Source organism: Etheostoma cragini, chromosome 4, assembly GCF_013103735.1.
Source record: "Etheostoma cragini isolate CJK2018 chromosome 4, CSU_Ecrag_1.0, whole genome shotgun sequence".
Taxonomy (NCBI): domain Eukaryota; kingdom Metazoa; phylum Chordata; class Actinopteri; order Perciformes; family Percidae; genus Etheostoma; species Etheostoma cragini.
The window spans coordinates 19,464,133-19,480,397 of NC_048410.1; the positions used below are offsets into that span (position 1 = coordinate 19,464,133).

General features: G+C 38.0%; 1 protein-coding gene across 2 annotated transcripts in view; it reads left to right on the forward strand.

Moving 5' to 3' along the window:
- Positions 1-16,265, forward strand: part of LOC117943482 (guanine nucleotide-binding protein G(s) subunit alpha-like) — a 30,562-nt gene that overhangs the window by 1,654 nt on the left and 12,643 nt on the right. For both annotated transcript variants that reach the window (XM_034869638.1, XM_034869637.1), the window contains exons 2-5: positions 2,499-2,571; positions 7,051-7,105; positions 7,509-7,628; positions 12,595-12,692. In XM_034869638.1, the coding sequence (XP_034725529.1) occupies positions 2,499-2,571; positions 7,051-7,105; positions 7,509-7,628; positions 12,595-12,692 (346 nt within the window). The remainder of the gene's footprint in view (positions 1-2,498; positions 2,572-7,050; positions 7,106-7,508; positions 7,629-12,594; positions 12,693-16,265) is intronic.

A 16,265-nucleotide genomic window follows, 5' to 3' on the forward strand; every position in this document is an offset into this window, starting at 1 on the left:
CCCCCCCAAGCGTATAACAGTGAAGCATCAATATATGATGCAATGACGTGATGTCACAACGTCATCAGGTTTTACAGTGTCTTGACACTAGACAGTTGAAAAGCTTGCCAGTGTCTGCTGCATTCATGGGTTAGTATATAGATCATGATTACAGAACATGTGAGAGAGGGTGGACAGACAGATGGACAGCATTTGTGTGAAGGCAGCATGCTCAGGCTATGAGGTCTTTTCAGACATACAGAACAGCACAGGCAAACTGTGTGTTCATTGTGAGTCATTTAGGCCTATAGACTCTATGTTTGATGCTATGTTTCCGACTCCACACTCACCTTTGCATAATCCTGTCTACGCCAGCTACTGGCCGTTATTAATTTTAAAACATGCCTGTTCAGAACAGTACGATTGTTTGGCCTGTGGTATTGCTACTTGTGGCTTTCTTGAGAACCGTTCATCCACAACTACAAACTTGGCACTGTGCTTTCTTGAGTCCTGAGCAGTACACCTGCCATGGCATAGTTGTGTCACATACCCAAGTTGCGGCTAATCCCAGTCAGAAACATTGTTAAAATGCCCTCTGGTTCACAGACTTTACCATTAACCAAGGTAGGCAACTGGCTGGGGGCCCGAGTTAAAATGGCCCCAAACAGTTTTAGATTTAGTAAGATGTTTAGTCTTAAAAATACTGAATATGTTACTATTCTAAGTCATTGTACCCTGAAAAAACTTATAGGAGGGCCCAAAGCAGCTAAAAACTGTATAGTAAGAACATAGGAGAAAATTCTACTACTACCTTAACTTGACAGAGGAATGGTACTGGTTACATGGCAGATTCAGATTTTACTTGCAAAATTCTTACAATTAAAGCTATGGCGTGTAGTTTCTGTCTCCCCCATGAGGAATTCTAAATAATGACAACAACACTGTTGGCGCATCCAGATGATACAAGCCTTCCGTGATCGCGCATATCACCCCACCCCCCCACCGCTCCCCTCCACACATTTGCTTATAGCCAAGGAGGATCAAGAAAACGTAATGGACTCTTCAGAAGAGGTAATCATCTACGCTCGAGCTTCTGCGTGGGAAAGTCACCGGACGACTCGATCTTCTGAACATAGCCAGAATGAAAAATACAGACATTTTGTGGAGCTGATACTCTTAGTTGTAGCAAATTATTTGGCATTGGCTTGAATGTAACATACATTTATTAATATCAATAACATATGGACTAAAGCTTTAATAGAAGATGCAATATAATGTAGTAAACTATGCAGCATTTTTTAGAGTTGGAATCTCCACTTTGACTCAACGCTAAATACATTTGGATACATTGTTCTGATAATGCCTCTCTTTCACTCTTCACTTGAAGTAAACATTTAAATTAAAGTTTTACTTAAAACGTTTTAAGTTGCCAAGCCTCTTGAAGTACAAAAAGCACATTAGGATTACTATTAGGATTACTATCTTCCCCTGAAAGACTGTCCTGTTCCTTCTAGTCTGAAATTGATCCCAGATTTGTACACTTCCACTCGGGACTCTAAATTTTAGGCCTGTAGCCCAGCTCCTTGTGTCCAGGCTAGGATTTCTTTTTTTCATTGTAAACAAGTAAATGTCTAACACATTTTATCATGCCTGTATTACAGAAAATTACATTTTCTTGATTCTTAAAAGTATTTGTCAGGGCTCAAGGACATCTCACTTCTGCTCTAAAACAAAGAAAAGAACCCTTCTCCTACCTACAATTTCTTACCAAAGTGTAAAAAGACAGATTAGTATCAGCAAAATGGTAGTAAAAAGTATTTAAACTACTCCTTCTACAGAAAATACATAATCTGTCACAACTGTGATGGATAAAAAATATAAATGAAATTGTATTTTGTTTGAAGTATGGCTTTTACGTTATTTTAGTAAAGAAAATGGTAAATCTGCAGTTTGCACAGCCCCCTAAATAGCCCATATGTTGACTGTACATTTATCTTTGAATTGTTTTTTTTATATGTAGTATCAAAGTATCAAGTAGCATTTTACTCTTGTGGCTGGTTGAGGTAGTTTTCCTTTTTTTTGGTAAGAATTCTTTTGACTTTTCTCTTGTCTTTGCTGCTATGTAAAATGGGGGATTATGGTCATTTTGGTGGAGAAATGTCTTTTTGGTGGAACCGCTAATAGTTCAATGCTACTGTGAAACACGGCAAAGGACCCCAACTACACTGTTTTTTTGTAAGAGGACACAAGCTTAATAAGTTAGGAACTAATATTACTTAATTTTTAACAATACATTGTATTTTATAAGCTTGTCATGTAAAATCTTAACCTGAAGAGTAACTACTAGTAACTAAGACACCAAAAGGCCTGAACCTTCCAGGATCCAACAGCAGGCTTTAAAACATATTCCACTAGTTTTAGATGGATCCCCATTCTGGATGTTTTAGTCGGTGCCATTTTGAGGCGGTTTTGTACTGTAACTCTTAACAAAACATTTTCTGTCTTCTTTTTGCTTTCAGGTGCTGGTGAATCTGGAAAAAGCACGATAGTTAAACAGATGCGATTATTACACGTTAATGGCTTCAACCCAGAGTAAGTGTTGATTTCCTTTCATGTTTTATCCTGTATCTCTGTTGTCACACACACTCATTCAGTGCACTTCATCAATAAACCACTATAGACAGTTCTGGTGGTTTTATTTACAGAATGTAGCTGAGAAACTGATAATCAGGATTTATTGGATGATACTTCTAGGACCAGATGTGAAAATATTTGTTGACCAAATACCTTAATGATGTGGTGATGTTTTGGGGATACAAATGATAGGCTGGTCTATTTTACTCAGCTAGAACAGTAATATGAGTTGGTTAATTTGGAACTTTAGTGTCAGCAAATCGTAAAAGAAATGCCAATGAATCAAGACACATCAGGACAGCATGACTTTTGAAAGAAATATTGTTACAAATCATTAAATAAAAAAGAATTGAGTTATTTCTCAAGCAAACATAGAAGATATTCCCTGGTTTCAACTTCTCAAATGTGTGAATTAGTTTTTAGTGTGTTCATCATATTTATTCACTTAATATTACAGTTAACTAAATGTTGTTGGGTTTGGACTGTTGGACAAAACAAAACATTTGATGAACTTGTAATGATTTTTCCTTTGTCACTATTTCACTATTGAAAAAATAATCAGTAGATTATTCAATGAAGAGAATAACGATATTACAATAAGGGGGGGTTCATCAGGGGGAGTTCACCTTGCGGGGTTTCCCCTCTGGGTGCAGGGCTGTTAGCGCCAGGTGCTGGGAGGATGAGGAGGATAAGGACAGGGGGAGAGGATGGGGAAATGTAGGAGGGATGAGGGTGAGAGACGGGCCAGTGTTTCTTTGTTTTGTCGTGAAGGTCCAATAGGAGGAATGTATTCTTTCTCTCTTTGTCATACTGCGATGGCTCTGAGTTAAATTAAGGAGAGGAACTGAGAGAAGCTCTCTGAAACCCCTCTTACAAAGTTGAAAGATCTCCTCCTTTTAGAAAATCTGATTGAGGGTGTTTCTTAGCCATTTTGTTTAGTAATGTAAAATGTTAAAGGGTCTGTGCTTGATATTCAGAACATTAATTTAGCAGTAAACAACTGTTTGCTATGTAAAGATATAGTGGAGTCATAGCGTCCTGAGCAGAGAATGAAGTCACACTCCCTCTGTGTGTGTTGCAATGCTACGCTGTTCTTTGTTTTTGATAGCCGGTCCGGTCTTGTTAGAGCTTGTGAGTGCCTTGTGCGTTGGTGTCAGATGCCGTGGGCTGTGACAAAGAGTCGGTATTTGACGAGGTTGGGAACGGTCTGTGAGAGTCATGTGGAGGCAATCCCAGACCCCTTTTCCCCCCTAAATATCGAGTACAGCCCGTCTGATCCCCCGACTTTGGGAACTTTTTATAGTGGAGTCAGAACTAATACAATAAAAAAAGTTGCAAGAAACCTAAGAACCAAGGCCCTCGGTTGTCTTCGAGCATATCTATTTATTGTGAGAAGTATAATATAAAATAGGGCTGCAGGTTATTTTCATTATCTGCTGTGCTGATTATTTTCACAATTAGTCATTTGGTTTACAAGATGTCATAAAATGGTGAAAAATACCCGTAAAGGTTTCCCAGAGCCTAAGGTGACATCCTCATCTTGTTTTGTCAGACTAGCTTTATAAAATGATGCTGTAGCTTGGTTTTTATTTGGTGGTATCATTAGAGCTGGGATGCCATTTTTTTTACCCTGCTTATCAGACTGAAATGTCATTCAGATTCACATAATATTCATTTTCTGTTCATGTTATCTTCTTTTGGTAAAGGAGGTCATTTTGATTTGTCTGAACCAATCACAAGCCTGTGACATATCTGTCCCACTGACTACTTTTTAACATTTGTGGTGCCTGAACAACAATGCTGGATGATGTGTCGAAAGAAAGCCCTCTCGACACTGTTTCTCGATTCAGCGTCAATTCACAAGCTCTGCAGAAGCTTGGAGAGTGTCAGATGAACACACTCTAGCTTTCAAAACCTTAGACATTCTTTTTATAGGAAATGTTTAGGTCACATGTTAGATAACAAATAGGTTTCTGCTACGTGGCAAACCAAAGATCACATCCAAGTCCTCACTTTTAGCTCAAACATCCCTTCCAAAGTTCACTCCAACTCATGACTAAAACACAATGTGAACCCCCTTGCATCAACAGTGTTTAATTTGGACAAACAGGATTCAAGTTACAAATCATTAGATACTACATATTTAAAGTAGGGAGCAGTCGATACTGTTGTTGCATACAGTTGAAACTGGTATGCATTTACAGTGAAAATGAAAATCTAAAAGTCAAAATTAAGATTTTGGAATGTTATATATTCCAACACAAAACTTTGTTTAACTGCTTTAAGCAATTATGTAATAAATTAGATCTTTCAACATAATGCCGAGTAACAGGTAGTCAGTGTTATTGGCGGGACACTAAGTCCGACTCAGTGGCGAGGGAAACCGAGGCAGACGGTCTGACACAGAGCGGTAGCGGAGCCAAAGTAGCACACTTATAAATGAATTAACTTAATCGGTTATGAAGCAAAAAAAAGCGCAGATGCAGATAATCTGCTAAGTGCCAAAAAACGGCCGGATAATCAGTCTATCACTAATTAACGCTGTGGTAGCAATTATTAGGAGCAGTTAAAATAACATTTTCACGTATAAACGAATACGTACTAGATAGAGGAGTTGCTTGTTCTGTAAGTCCACTCAGTAAAATTAATATCTGTAACTTTTTGGTCATCGTATCATTATTAATTCCTCAGATTTTTTAAATCTTCTGAAAGCACCAATGGTCATCATAAAAACATTTTTATATGATCGATGATGAGGTATTAGATTATAGATACCATGACAGTATCACCCAATACTAAAAGACAACCAAGCTCACTAAGAGAAGAGAGAATTTTCCTTAAGAAATATATTTCTCCATTTCAAGGTTGAAACTTATTTTAATAAAAAAAATAAATGCTATTAACCCTTCTATTTATCCAGGTGAGTCGATTTAGAACAAGTTTTCATTTGCAACAATGACCTGTCACAATTCACACAGTTACACATTCATACCTGGAAGCTGCCCAGTACAACCAGTCTTCTGATTGGCTGGCCACTGAGCAGCTCCACTGGAGCAGTTTGGGTGGAGAGCCTTGCTCAAGTGGTGGTAATGAGGGAGGGGCAAGCGCTGCTCTTTCACTTTCCCCACCCAGATTTTATCCTGTTGGTCTGGGGTTTGAACCAACGGCATCCTGGTCACAAGCGTTAACCTTTAGGCCACCACTGAAACTTTGATGTCCCCCACAACATCCCAAGTTAGGGTAAAGTTTCAATAACAGCAGCATAATGCAATGCAACAACACTGATGGTGTTATATTTTCAGAAGTCATTTAAAACGTATCACATTCATCCATGCTCTTAATTTGAAGTCATTCTGCTCAACATGAGTATTACAGACAATATATACTGCACAGCCCTCATATGTAACACACATGGGTATGCTTAGTGTTGCTCTTTGTGTTTATATACTGAGTTATTTTTCAATATCAAATCTGACCCGTCAAACTTGTTTTTTGTCTGGATTCTGAAAAACCTGTTTGATGTAAGACATTTACTACTGGTATACAATCAAATCAATTTTGTTTATATGGCATATTTAAAAAAGCAAAGGTTTACAAAGTGCTGGACAAGGCATAAAACATAAAAACACATAAAAAAGCATAAGACCCCACAGTTCTCATGCTGGGTTAAAAGCCAGGGACTACAAGTGAGTTTTAAGACGGGATTTAAAAGATTCGAGGGTCGGGGCCCATTTGACCTGTGGAGGTAGCTCATTCCACAGTTTAGGGGCTGCTGCTGAAAAGGCTCAGCCCCTAAACTTGAGTTCCATGCTGTGTGTGTGTATGTGTTGGTTTTTACCACATAAAGTGGATGACAACACAGAGCATATCGTATTTGCTAGTACTTTGGATCCTACGCTGTGCTCATGGTAGTGTGTAGTTAATATTGGACTCAAAAACAGCCTACAATGTAAACTAACAGTCTGTGTTGTCCTCCACATCCCCACTCTGCTGTTTTCTGTTTAATACATGTCATTGCCAGAATGACGATAAGTTCTGCTGTTCTCATTCGGTATCAGCAGGTTTCAAAATTCAGGAATTGCTCTTGGCTAAACAGCCAAATAAAGGTATCTGTGCATTTGGAGCAGCCATAATACTGATATCTAATAAAATTCACCTCCAGACTGACAAAGAGAGGTTTATGTTACACAGCAAATCCCTACCAGAATCTGCTGGCACTAACACAGGAAAAACTAATATTCCAGCTTGTACATCTACGCTATCCATATTTGAATATAGCCTCATGGAGCCATATTTTGGAAATAATAGTAATATGCTTTGTTAGCATTAAAGTGATTGACCTTTTTTTCTGTTGACATTTCATTTGATGTGATAGTGCTTAATTCTTGTAATTTGTGCTTTTGTGTAATAACATGTACCCTTCTTTGTTCTTCACAGGGAGAAAAAACAGAAAATACATGATATTAAAAACAACATTAAAGAAGCTATAGAGGTAAGAATGTTTTGTAGTGCTTTCACCTCCATATTAAGGAGCAATGATGACAGATTTGCTATAGAGTCTTGTTTTATAAAGATTTGTTGTAAAGTCAAAAAGAATTATTACGAATTTTATGCATTATTGTTATGCATAAAATAGCTTTTTCTTAACAACTGATTTTCTGAATGCTATTTAAATACTGAGTAATCAAGTTTTAGTAATCAGAAGTAAAAACGCCGTGCAGCACTTTACCTTCAAAATAAACACGTAGCTCATTAAAATGAAGCTCTCTGTGGCGTGTGGATGTAAAGGAGCTTTAAGATGAAAATGTTAACTAAAAAGGGTTGAATATTAACCCCTTGTGGGTTTTTCCAACAAATTGTTGTATTACTTTTCGTCTTTTGTTTCCACCATCCAGACGATTGTGGCTGCCATGAATATGCTGACCCCGCCATGCCAGGTAGCCTGTCCTGCAAACAAAAGCCGAATCGATTACGTCCTGAACCAAGTAAACCAGAAGGATTTTGAGTTTCCTTCGGTAAGTTGCACCTTCACTCCTTGGGATCTATTGACTCATGCACTACTTTATTTCCTTTTTTTAACTGCAAGTGCCATTTTATACTAATAATCTCTTAGTCTAATGTCATCTGGAGGTCTATTCAAGTGTTGTATCATTAAAGTGTCTCGTCTTATTACCAGAGGCAGTATTTGGCAATAAGTTTGATTCTCAACTAATTATTTGAGTAATGTTTTAAAGACAAAAATCCCAAAACGTCTATGGTTTTATCTATGATATTTGATCAAACTGGATTTTGTACTGCTGGTTGGACAAAACAAGACGTTTTCCACTATTTTCTTTTAAACATTAAATAGACCATATGATATATTTGTTAAAATAATGGGTAGATATTTTTTTGTGATCTATTTTATTTTTTTTATTTTTTAATGGGTAGATTAATTGATAATGAAAATAATGCTCAATTAGTTGAGGCCCTAAACTTGTACCCCTTTACTACTTGCCGAATAACCCACTAACATCTACTGACATCTGGCTTTTGTCTTGAGTGGGAAAGATTACAAGTCACATTCAGTCCTGGGACAAATGACTGCACTAGTCACAGTATTTAACGGCTCCAGCTTCTACTGGCAGTGATGAAAACATGACACCCGGGTGGACTTGCAAAATTTCCTTTTCCGGCGTGATGCTATGATGTGCGTCGTCTCCAGCAGGAACCTTTTGTCACCTCAGCCACAAATTCCGCCCGTCTCCAGCCACAAGCAGCGCTCGCACAGCACATGGTCCTAAATTAGTCGGCCAGGAGTTTAAAAGAGAGACTGAATAAGTCCGTAGATATAAAAACAAAAAACTGTATTCTCCATGTGCGATGAACGTGACACGCCAGAAAGAAACCCAGATAGACATGCTTGTGTGCTAGCAATGGGAATGGAGTCTATTGCCTGTTTTTGCCTATATACAACCCACATGTACACGCTTATTTTGGTGGGAAAAGGTTTTAGAATTGAGGCTTTTAACAGTTGCAAATCTTAATCCCAGTCTAGTTTGTCTGTGTACTATTTTTCAGCTTCCATTTTTATACATGGATTTATTTTTCAGATGTTTGTTGTGAAATTAGTCTCAACATCTCATTATAAACCCCTTCAAATGTCATGGAGTAACATATCTAGACTGCCAAGCAGGTCTTCTGGCAATTAGGGCTATAGATGAGCATGGTACCTCCCAAGGCAGCCTTTTTGAGTCTGCCCTGTGTGTTGGCGCAGTGATTAAGTAATTTGCAGGTGTGCTTCTGCTTGGGAGGCTGTCAATTGAATAAGCCTCTCACCTGAGAGATCCTCACCGCCTTTTATTGTCTGTAATAACCCAAATGTGTTTAGAGGGACTTGTCCTCCAGAACACTGGGACCCAGGGATTTCCCCCCTGAGCGGCAGTCTGCCCCCGGCGGCCTCTCAGAGACTCACTAGTTTTTCAAAAAATGGTGATAAGACCATAACCGATTATGATAAAACTTTTCAATTTAGCTGAAACAATCAATCGAGTAATGGAATAGTTGATCGGTAGCAAACAAAGTCTGTGACAGTTTTGATGGTTTATTCAACATTCCCCCCTTTCTCAAAGTTCTCTGTTTTTAGTAATTGAAAATTACTGGTCAAACAAAACAAGACATTTGAACACATCATGTTGTGCTTTAGGAAATTGTGTACTCTTGTAAACCAAGTAATCGAGACAGTAATCAGCTGATGAACAGATAATGGACCTTTTTCACATTGGAAAAGCACAGCTGAAATTGATAACCTTAACGATGGCATAATTCCATCAAGTGTCCCAGTAAGCTGTTTTAGTGAGTCAGCGTGTACAATACCAGGGCCTCACCTAAGTGGAATGCAGCCATCATTAATGGTTTTGAATACACCCATGCTTTTCCTACTATGACATGTTAACACATCTGCTGTGATAAAGATCATTAGTTGCAGCTCTATTTAAAAAAAAAAAAAAAAAGCAACAACATAATGGTATATTTAAGTATGTCAATAAAAAAATCATGACCTATTAAACTATGGTGATTTACTTTAAATCTGCATCAACATTAATGGGTTTTTACAAAGAAAATCATGCACATCTGGATACTTTGATTGGATACGGTGGTCTAAAAGAAGCATATTTCTCCAATTTAAAGTTATATGTAGCTTTAACCAATCAGTAGAACAAACATTTAGAGAATAGAAGCGTTGTCAAACTCCAAACAGTGATTATTCCAACTTTGTAACTACGAAATTACAAAGTAAAGAAGAAGAAAACTCTCCTCCTTGTTTTTTCCCAGTCCCAGTCAGTGCAGTGTTTAAACAAGTTGTTTCCACTGTATAGCTTTGTTTTTAGCAGCTGAGTTATCAGTAAAAAGTGAGGGAATTTGCATGTAAGCAAAAAGAGTTCTCCTGACATTATCTCTGAAACTGCATGGCAAATGTCTTATGCGGGCCTATTTCACGCTGACCCTTCCCTCGGGCAGTCACTTCCACTGAAGAGTGAAAGACCAGCACTCACTTTGATCTGAAACTGAGTATTTCATGTGGGGTTTGGAGGGTTACAGCAGGGTAACAGTTGGTATTTTGGAGAGTGATTTCAGCACAATGATAGCTGGTTACCTAAAGTGAAGTTTAATACAGCATCGGTTCCCAGAAGCAAAAGGTTTGGCTTTTAATTCTGCCCTTGGATGGGTGAATACAGTACAAAACTAGTTTATAGGCTCAGCCTCTCCTCAGACTCTTCCACCCGCCTCCCCCTTGCCTGGCCTTAGGGCCCACTGGAAACCAGTTGAACTCGTTGACTCTGCCTTTAGCAAAGGAGGAAGAGAGGAAGAGAAAATAAGCAACCAGGGCAAAGATTGAATCTCCAAAGTCTTGATCTCCTTTCAAGTTTCATTTCTAATCAGCAATCCTCCTTGTTGGTATTATTCGTTAAAAAAGTATCCTTAGATGTTAATAATGAAATGGATTATGCCCTTTATGCAAGATACATGTTTTAACTCAGACTCAGATTGCTGTCATGCCCACCTCTATGCTCCCAGTCATTGTTGTTGAGTTAGTCAAGTGAATTTGAGTTACTGTGAATAGCTCAAAATCACAAATTTGGCTTACAGACCTTAACAATTTTATAATAAAATTATTCATACAGAGGAGAAAAAGGAGAACCCTCTTTAAGAGCAACAACAGACATGAAGTAGATGTTGTGTAAACAGAATCACTCTCTGAAGCAACTTTTTGCTGTAGCAAGTTTCGGGCGTTGCATCAGAACTATGGAGGACATTTCTTTATGCATTTCCTATGTCTGAAAGAGTTGAAAATAGTGCGATTTTCCCCAAAAAACGTTGAAAATCTCAGAAATACAACATTTTAAATTATAAAATATCCATCCCTACATACAGTATCAGGGATATGAAGCCTCTAAAATGTCACCTGGTAGATTCCTCAAATTACCTTTTCTTCAGCTTTATTTTATGAATTCAGTTCAATTCAAATTGGAGCGTGTAATTCTGCAGCATGTTTTTAGAGCGCTGTCGTTTTTCACACAGGATCTCACAGTAATTGGTTAACTCATTGATAGGCGTGGGCATAGAGAACCAATTCCTACTTGAAATCATTAAAAAAATTACGATTCCAGTGGAATTGTTTGGAGGATTTGGTTTATGTCTGATCAACCGAAGCGGCCGGACACTTGTTGTGTTGCAGCCACGGAGCGCAGTAAGCGGCGCTCTAGTGTGGCTTTATTATGCGTTGAGAAATCCCTGTAAAACTGCAACCCACCATTAAATCAAAATAATACCTTCCTCTTATTTGTGAAATAAGAATTGGACCCGTTTCAACTTCATCCCTCAAAGAATCAGAATAGAGCATCGATTCAAAAGGAATAATCGGAATTTGAATCATAATTGTTAAAATCCAAACGATGCCAAACCCTACTCATTGATCAACTTGCATTTGTGAACTAAACCAAACTGGTTAACCTCCTTGTACCCTCTTTTGGAATGCATATTAATCAGTATTTACTCATGTTTGACAGTTTTGTAATATGATAAGAAAATATATCTGACGAACAACTCTGCTAGTTTTAAACCTCGTCCTTTTTATCCAACTCATACATCACCTCACAACTCCAAGTATTTAAGGGTATGCAGTACAACTCCATGACTCAGAATGGCCTGCTTGTGCTGGATCAGGTTGTATGTGACCAACTGCAGATCGTAGTGAAGTGATAGGCCCGTGTGTAGTGACAGCCAAGCCTTGTGTCCTTACAAAGCTCTCCATTTCTTCATGAACTCTGTGAACTGTTCTGTTTGCTGCCTCTCTCAGAGCCCTCTCATCTGTTGCTCCTCTCCGAGTTGGCCTTCATCGACAAACATTCATCTTCATTGCACTCACGCCTCTATATTGTTTCTGTTTAGAGTATGTATATATTGGTGTGTATATTTTAGTTTTGGTTGTTTTTGTGTGTGTAAGCACATTGTGAGCAACATTGCTCCAAAGAGAAATTCCTCTTATGTGTCCTCGTACCTGGCAAATAAAGCTGATTATGATCCTGATAAATACCGTTTTAAGCCAGGGACACGGATATCCTCCGAAAATACCAACCAGCAAAAACTTTTTCCTATATTGCCATCCACCAATTTGCAAAGTCAATAATTTGTTGTGCAACCTGCACTTTCTCCAACACTTGGTTTTTATTTGGATCTGTAAGTTTGAAGGCCAGGGACAGGGGGCGAACTTTGCGTGTTGTTCAGAGGATCTGCACTGTAACAGCATTTCTTCTTCTCTTTTTTTCTTCTCTTTTAAAAAACCCAGAGCATAAAGCTATTCAAGATTCTTGTTTTACGGACACACCGCTCTTTTTGTGATACAGTATCTTTATTTTAGGGATCCTAAGACGGGAGCCTGACTTGCAGTTATTTCTGTTGCGGTATGCTGTTGACATAAACCCCTCTTTCTCTTTCCAGGAGTTTTATGACCATGCAAAGATCCTCTGGCGGGACGAGGGTGTGAAGTCGTGCTGGGAAAGGTCCAACGAATATCAACTCATCGACTGCGCACAATAGTAAGTCTCTTTTTTTATTATCAATGAATCGGTCAACATTTATTTATGTAGCAGTTTACAGCAAACAGCAGGTTTTCAAAGTAGAGCCCGACCGATATATATGCTGGCCGATATTATCGGCATTTACAATGGCCGGAAACAATTATTACGCGTGTGTGTGTGTGTGTGTGTGTGTGTGTGTGTGTGTGTGTGTGTGTGTGTGTGTGTGTGTGTGTGTGTGTGTGTGTGTGTGTGCGTGCGCGTGTGCGTGCGTGTGTGTATATATATATTTTTTTTCTTTTAAATGTTCATTATCAGAATCATTTATAATGACAAATAAATTATTTTGATAAATGAATATATATAATATTATATAATATATATAAAATATATAATAATATTTTATTTTATAAAATAAAAACATTCAACCACGTTATGAGTGATAGCCATGTTAAACAAGTTACAATCTTATTACTTTATTGAGAACTCATAAATAACTACAAACTAATGTTAGGAAAATCTGCTTATGTTTTGTTACGCATTTCTGGATAAAAATAAATAATATATATATACATTTATGTATATCTGCAGATGTATCGGAATATGGGATTTTTAAATAACCAAATATTTGGATGGTATCGGCCTTAAAAATCCTTCATGGGTCAGGCTCTAATTCAAAGTGCTTTACATCAAGGACCAAGAATAATAGAACATACATATACTGTACAATAAAAAGAATTAATTAGAAAAGTTTGCAAATAAACGACCACAACCAAGTATATAAGCCATTCTAAATAAATAATTTAAATAAATAAATTTGCGTTTTGTTCCAAAAAGAGCTACGTCTGTAAAAGTGTGAATGTCAGGGAGTTGTCATAGCGGCTTACTTTTTTTTAAAATCTTCATACATACATGTTCAGAACAGGATTATAATTAGGCTAGATGTTGTTTGTAAAGCGGCAACAGCAAAGTCACAATATTAAACTCAAACCCTCACTGGAAACATTCTAAAGTATCAATAAAATAAATAATATTCCTGACATTAAAATACTGAAATTTATAGTTCAGAAACTATATAACTTGAACTTATTTCAAGTTCAGAAAGAAGGAAGATTTAAGAGATTTCTTTTTGACAGACATCAATCAGTATCTGTCATCCTGTCCGGTCATCTTCCCTCAAGAAGGAGATGTGCATTATTATTAGCCATGTGAAATTACTGCTGAAGGAGAGAGAAGAAGCTGGTTTGTTTCACTTTATAAGAATTTACAATTTGCAAAGATAAACAGTTAGACCTTTGTGAAAAGCTTTTGTTTAAGCTCGTCACAATCTGTTATTAGGCAAGCTAGCACGCTGTGCTTGTGTAAAACATAACAACAGTGGATGAAAGATATCACTTTCAATACGTCTACATGTTTATACGTGTTGAACAGTTGTATTGACTTTTTACCCGTGAAGGTTTTATTGAATTTTATTAGAATACACTAAGCCCGGACAGAGATCAGGGTGAGGCTGCAGCGTCGTGATAAATACTACAGTTTTTGGTGAGGGCAAAGTGTCAATGCACGCTGCGCTACATACACAGTGTGTCTGTTGTAACTAGTGCAGAGTGCGTTACAGCATAAAGAATAAACTAGCATGTTCATTGACATGTAGAAACATGTAATCCAGTGCAACAGTGTAGCTGATCGATGTGCTTTAAATAGTTATTAGCCATGATGGAGGCATGGCACTAGGGATGGCAATGTTGGTCTGTCAGTGGCCCACTTTGGTCCAGACTGAAATATCTCAACAACTATTGGATGGATTGCCATGAAATGTGGTACACAGGAACTTTTCATAGGCTCTATTGACAATAAGAAAAATATAGATTGTCACCGGGCTTATCCTTATCATTTTTGTGGTGCTTGATACAATATCATCCCTGTACTTATGTCAGGATACAATAATATTCCGATTTTAAACATGATGCATTATTCTGGGATAAATTTCAATTCATAACCTTTTTCCAACTTCAAGTTTTTCCCAATTTCAAATGATGTCCCCTCATCTCACTTTAATTCTACTGCTGCAAAATGGGATTGTAAAGCAGACAAACTGACCAACACATATATGAATAATAATGGAGCTGCGATACTTGGCGTCTGTGTAGCGATACAGTATTGCCAGGGAAAATATGACATTCTGCGTTGATAGTTCTCCGCACCCCTAGTGCTTGATTGCAGATTGTTCCTCTACGTGTCGAACATCTGTAAAGTTGTACTGTTTTGCGCTGGCCTACCTTTTTTTATCAGGTTGCAGTGTAGTTAGCGGTCTTGCCAAACATCTAAGACAGTATATGTGTCTGCATGTCTTTGGTTGGTGACAGGGATGTCGTCCTAGCCCTGCTGACTCTTGTTGGTATTTTGCTAATTGAAATTATTCGTCACAAAGGCTGAGACATTTTTTTTCTCCAAAAACGTTCAGCTTCCCAAAATCTCCCTCGAACCAGCGCTCCCTCCTCTGTTTCCAAAATCTTGCGTTCTTTCCTTTCTGGTATTATTTTATCCGCCTTTTGATCTCGATCTGGCCTGCTTCTGTTAAAGCCAGAGCTCGTGAAGGGCGAAAGTTTGCTGACTCTCGTGTGTGTGTGTGTGTGTGTGTGTGTGTGTGTGTGTGTGTGTGTGTGTGTGCTGGTGCTTCAACATGCATGTGTATTTTTTTGGTATATTTATCTTCATGTAGGGGTAGATTTTTAATATCCTTTAATTAGTAAGTAGTACAATCTGAAAATGGAAAGCACACAAATAGTAACAGTAAAATGTGCTGAAAGTATCAAAAGTAAAAGTACTTATTCTGCAGAATAATTTCCCCTGTTAGTGGTATATTATAACATTATGAAACTTTAATACTGAGCTCTCAATTTGTAAGTAACATTACACTGTTCTAGCTGGTCGAGGCCGAGATGGTTTTTGACTACGTTATGTAAAGTTAGGAAGTTTAGTCCAGTTGTTCCCGACCTAGGGGTCGGGCCCCTCCAAAGGATCACAAGGTAAATCTGGTCGGTCCTGAGATGATTCATGGGGGTTGGAAAAATATTGAAGACTAAGTCATGCCACAGAACATTGTTTTCTTATGTGGGACTTTTCTGTAGTATGTTGCTTTTTTTGGTGAATAGAGTTTTAAATGAAACCTTTTGAGAAATCATTGTGGAATGTGAAATCATTCTTTGGTGAACCTGCCGTTAGCTAGTTAGCTGAAAACTAACTGGTTGCTACAGCTTTCAAATAATAGCAGTGGAATAAATAGTAGAATACTTCCCTCGAAAAATGTAGCGGAGTTGTAGTATGAAGTACACTTAAACTGCATGCATGGCTGCAGGGGTTTTGTCACTTATGTGTGTGGGACTTTAGGTTTTATGTCGGGAGGTGGAGGGGTCGGTGCAGACAGTACAGGTAGAATGATGAAGGAATGTGATTGTGGACAGGGAGAATCGCAAGCTAACAGAGATTGAAAAAGAAAGGATTGGAGAGACCTATTGAAATAGAGAAGAGAGGGCTTCCCTGCATTGCGGGATCTCTCCTCTCCTCTCCTCTCCTTCCTCTCCTCTCCTTCCT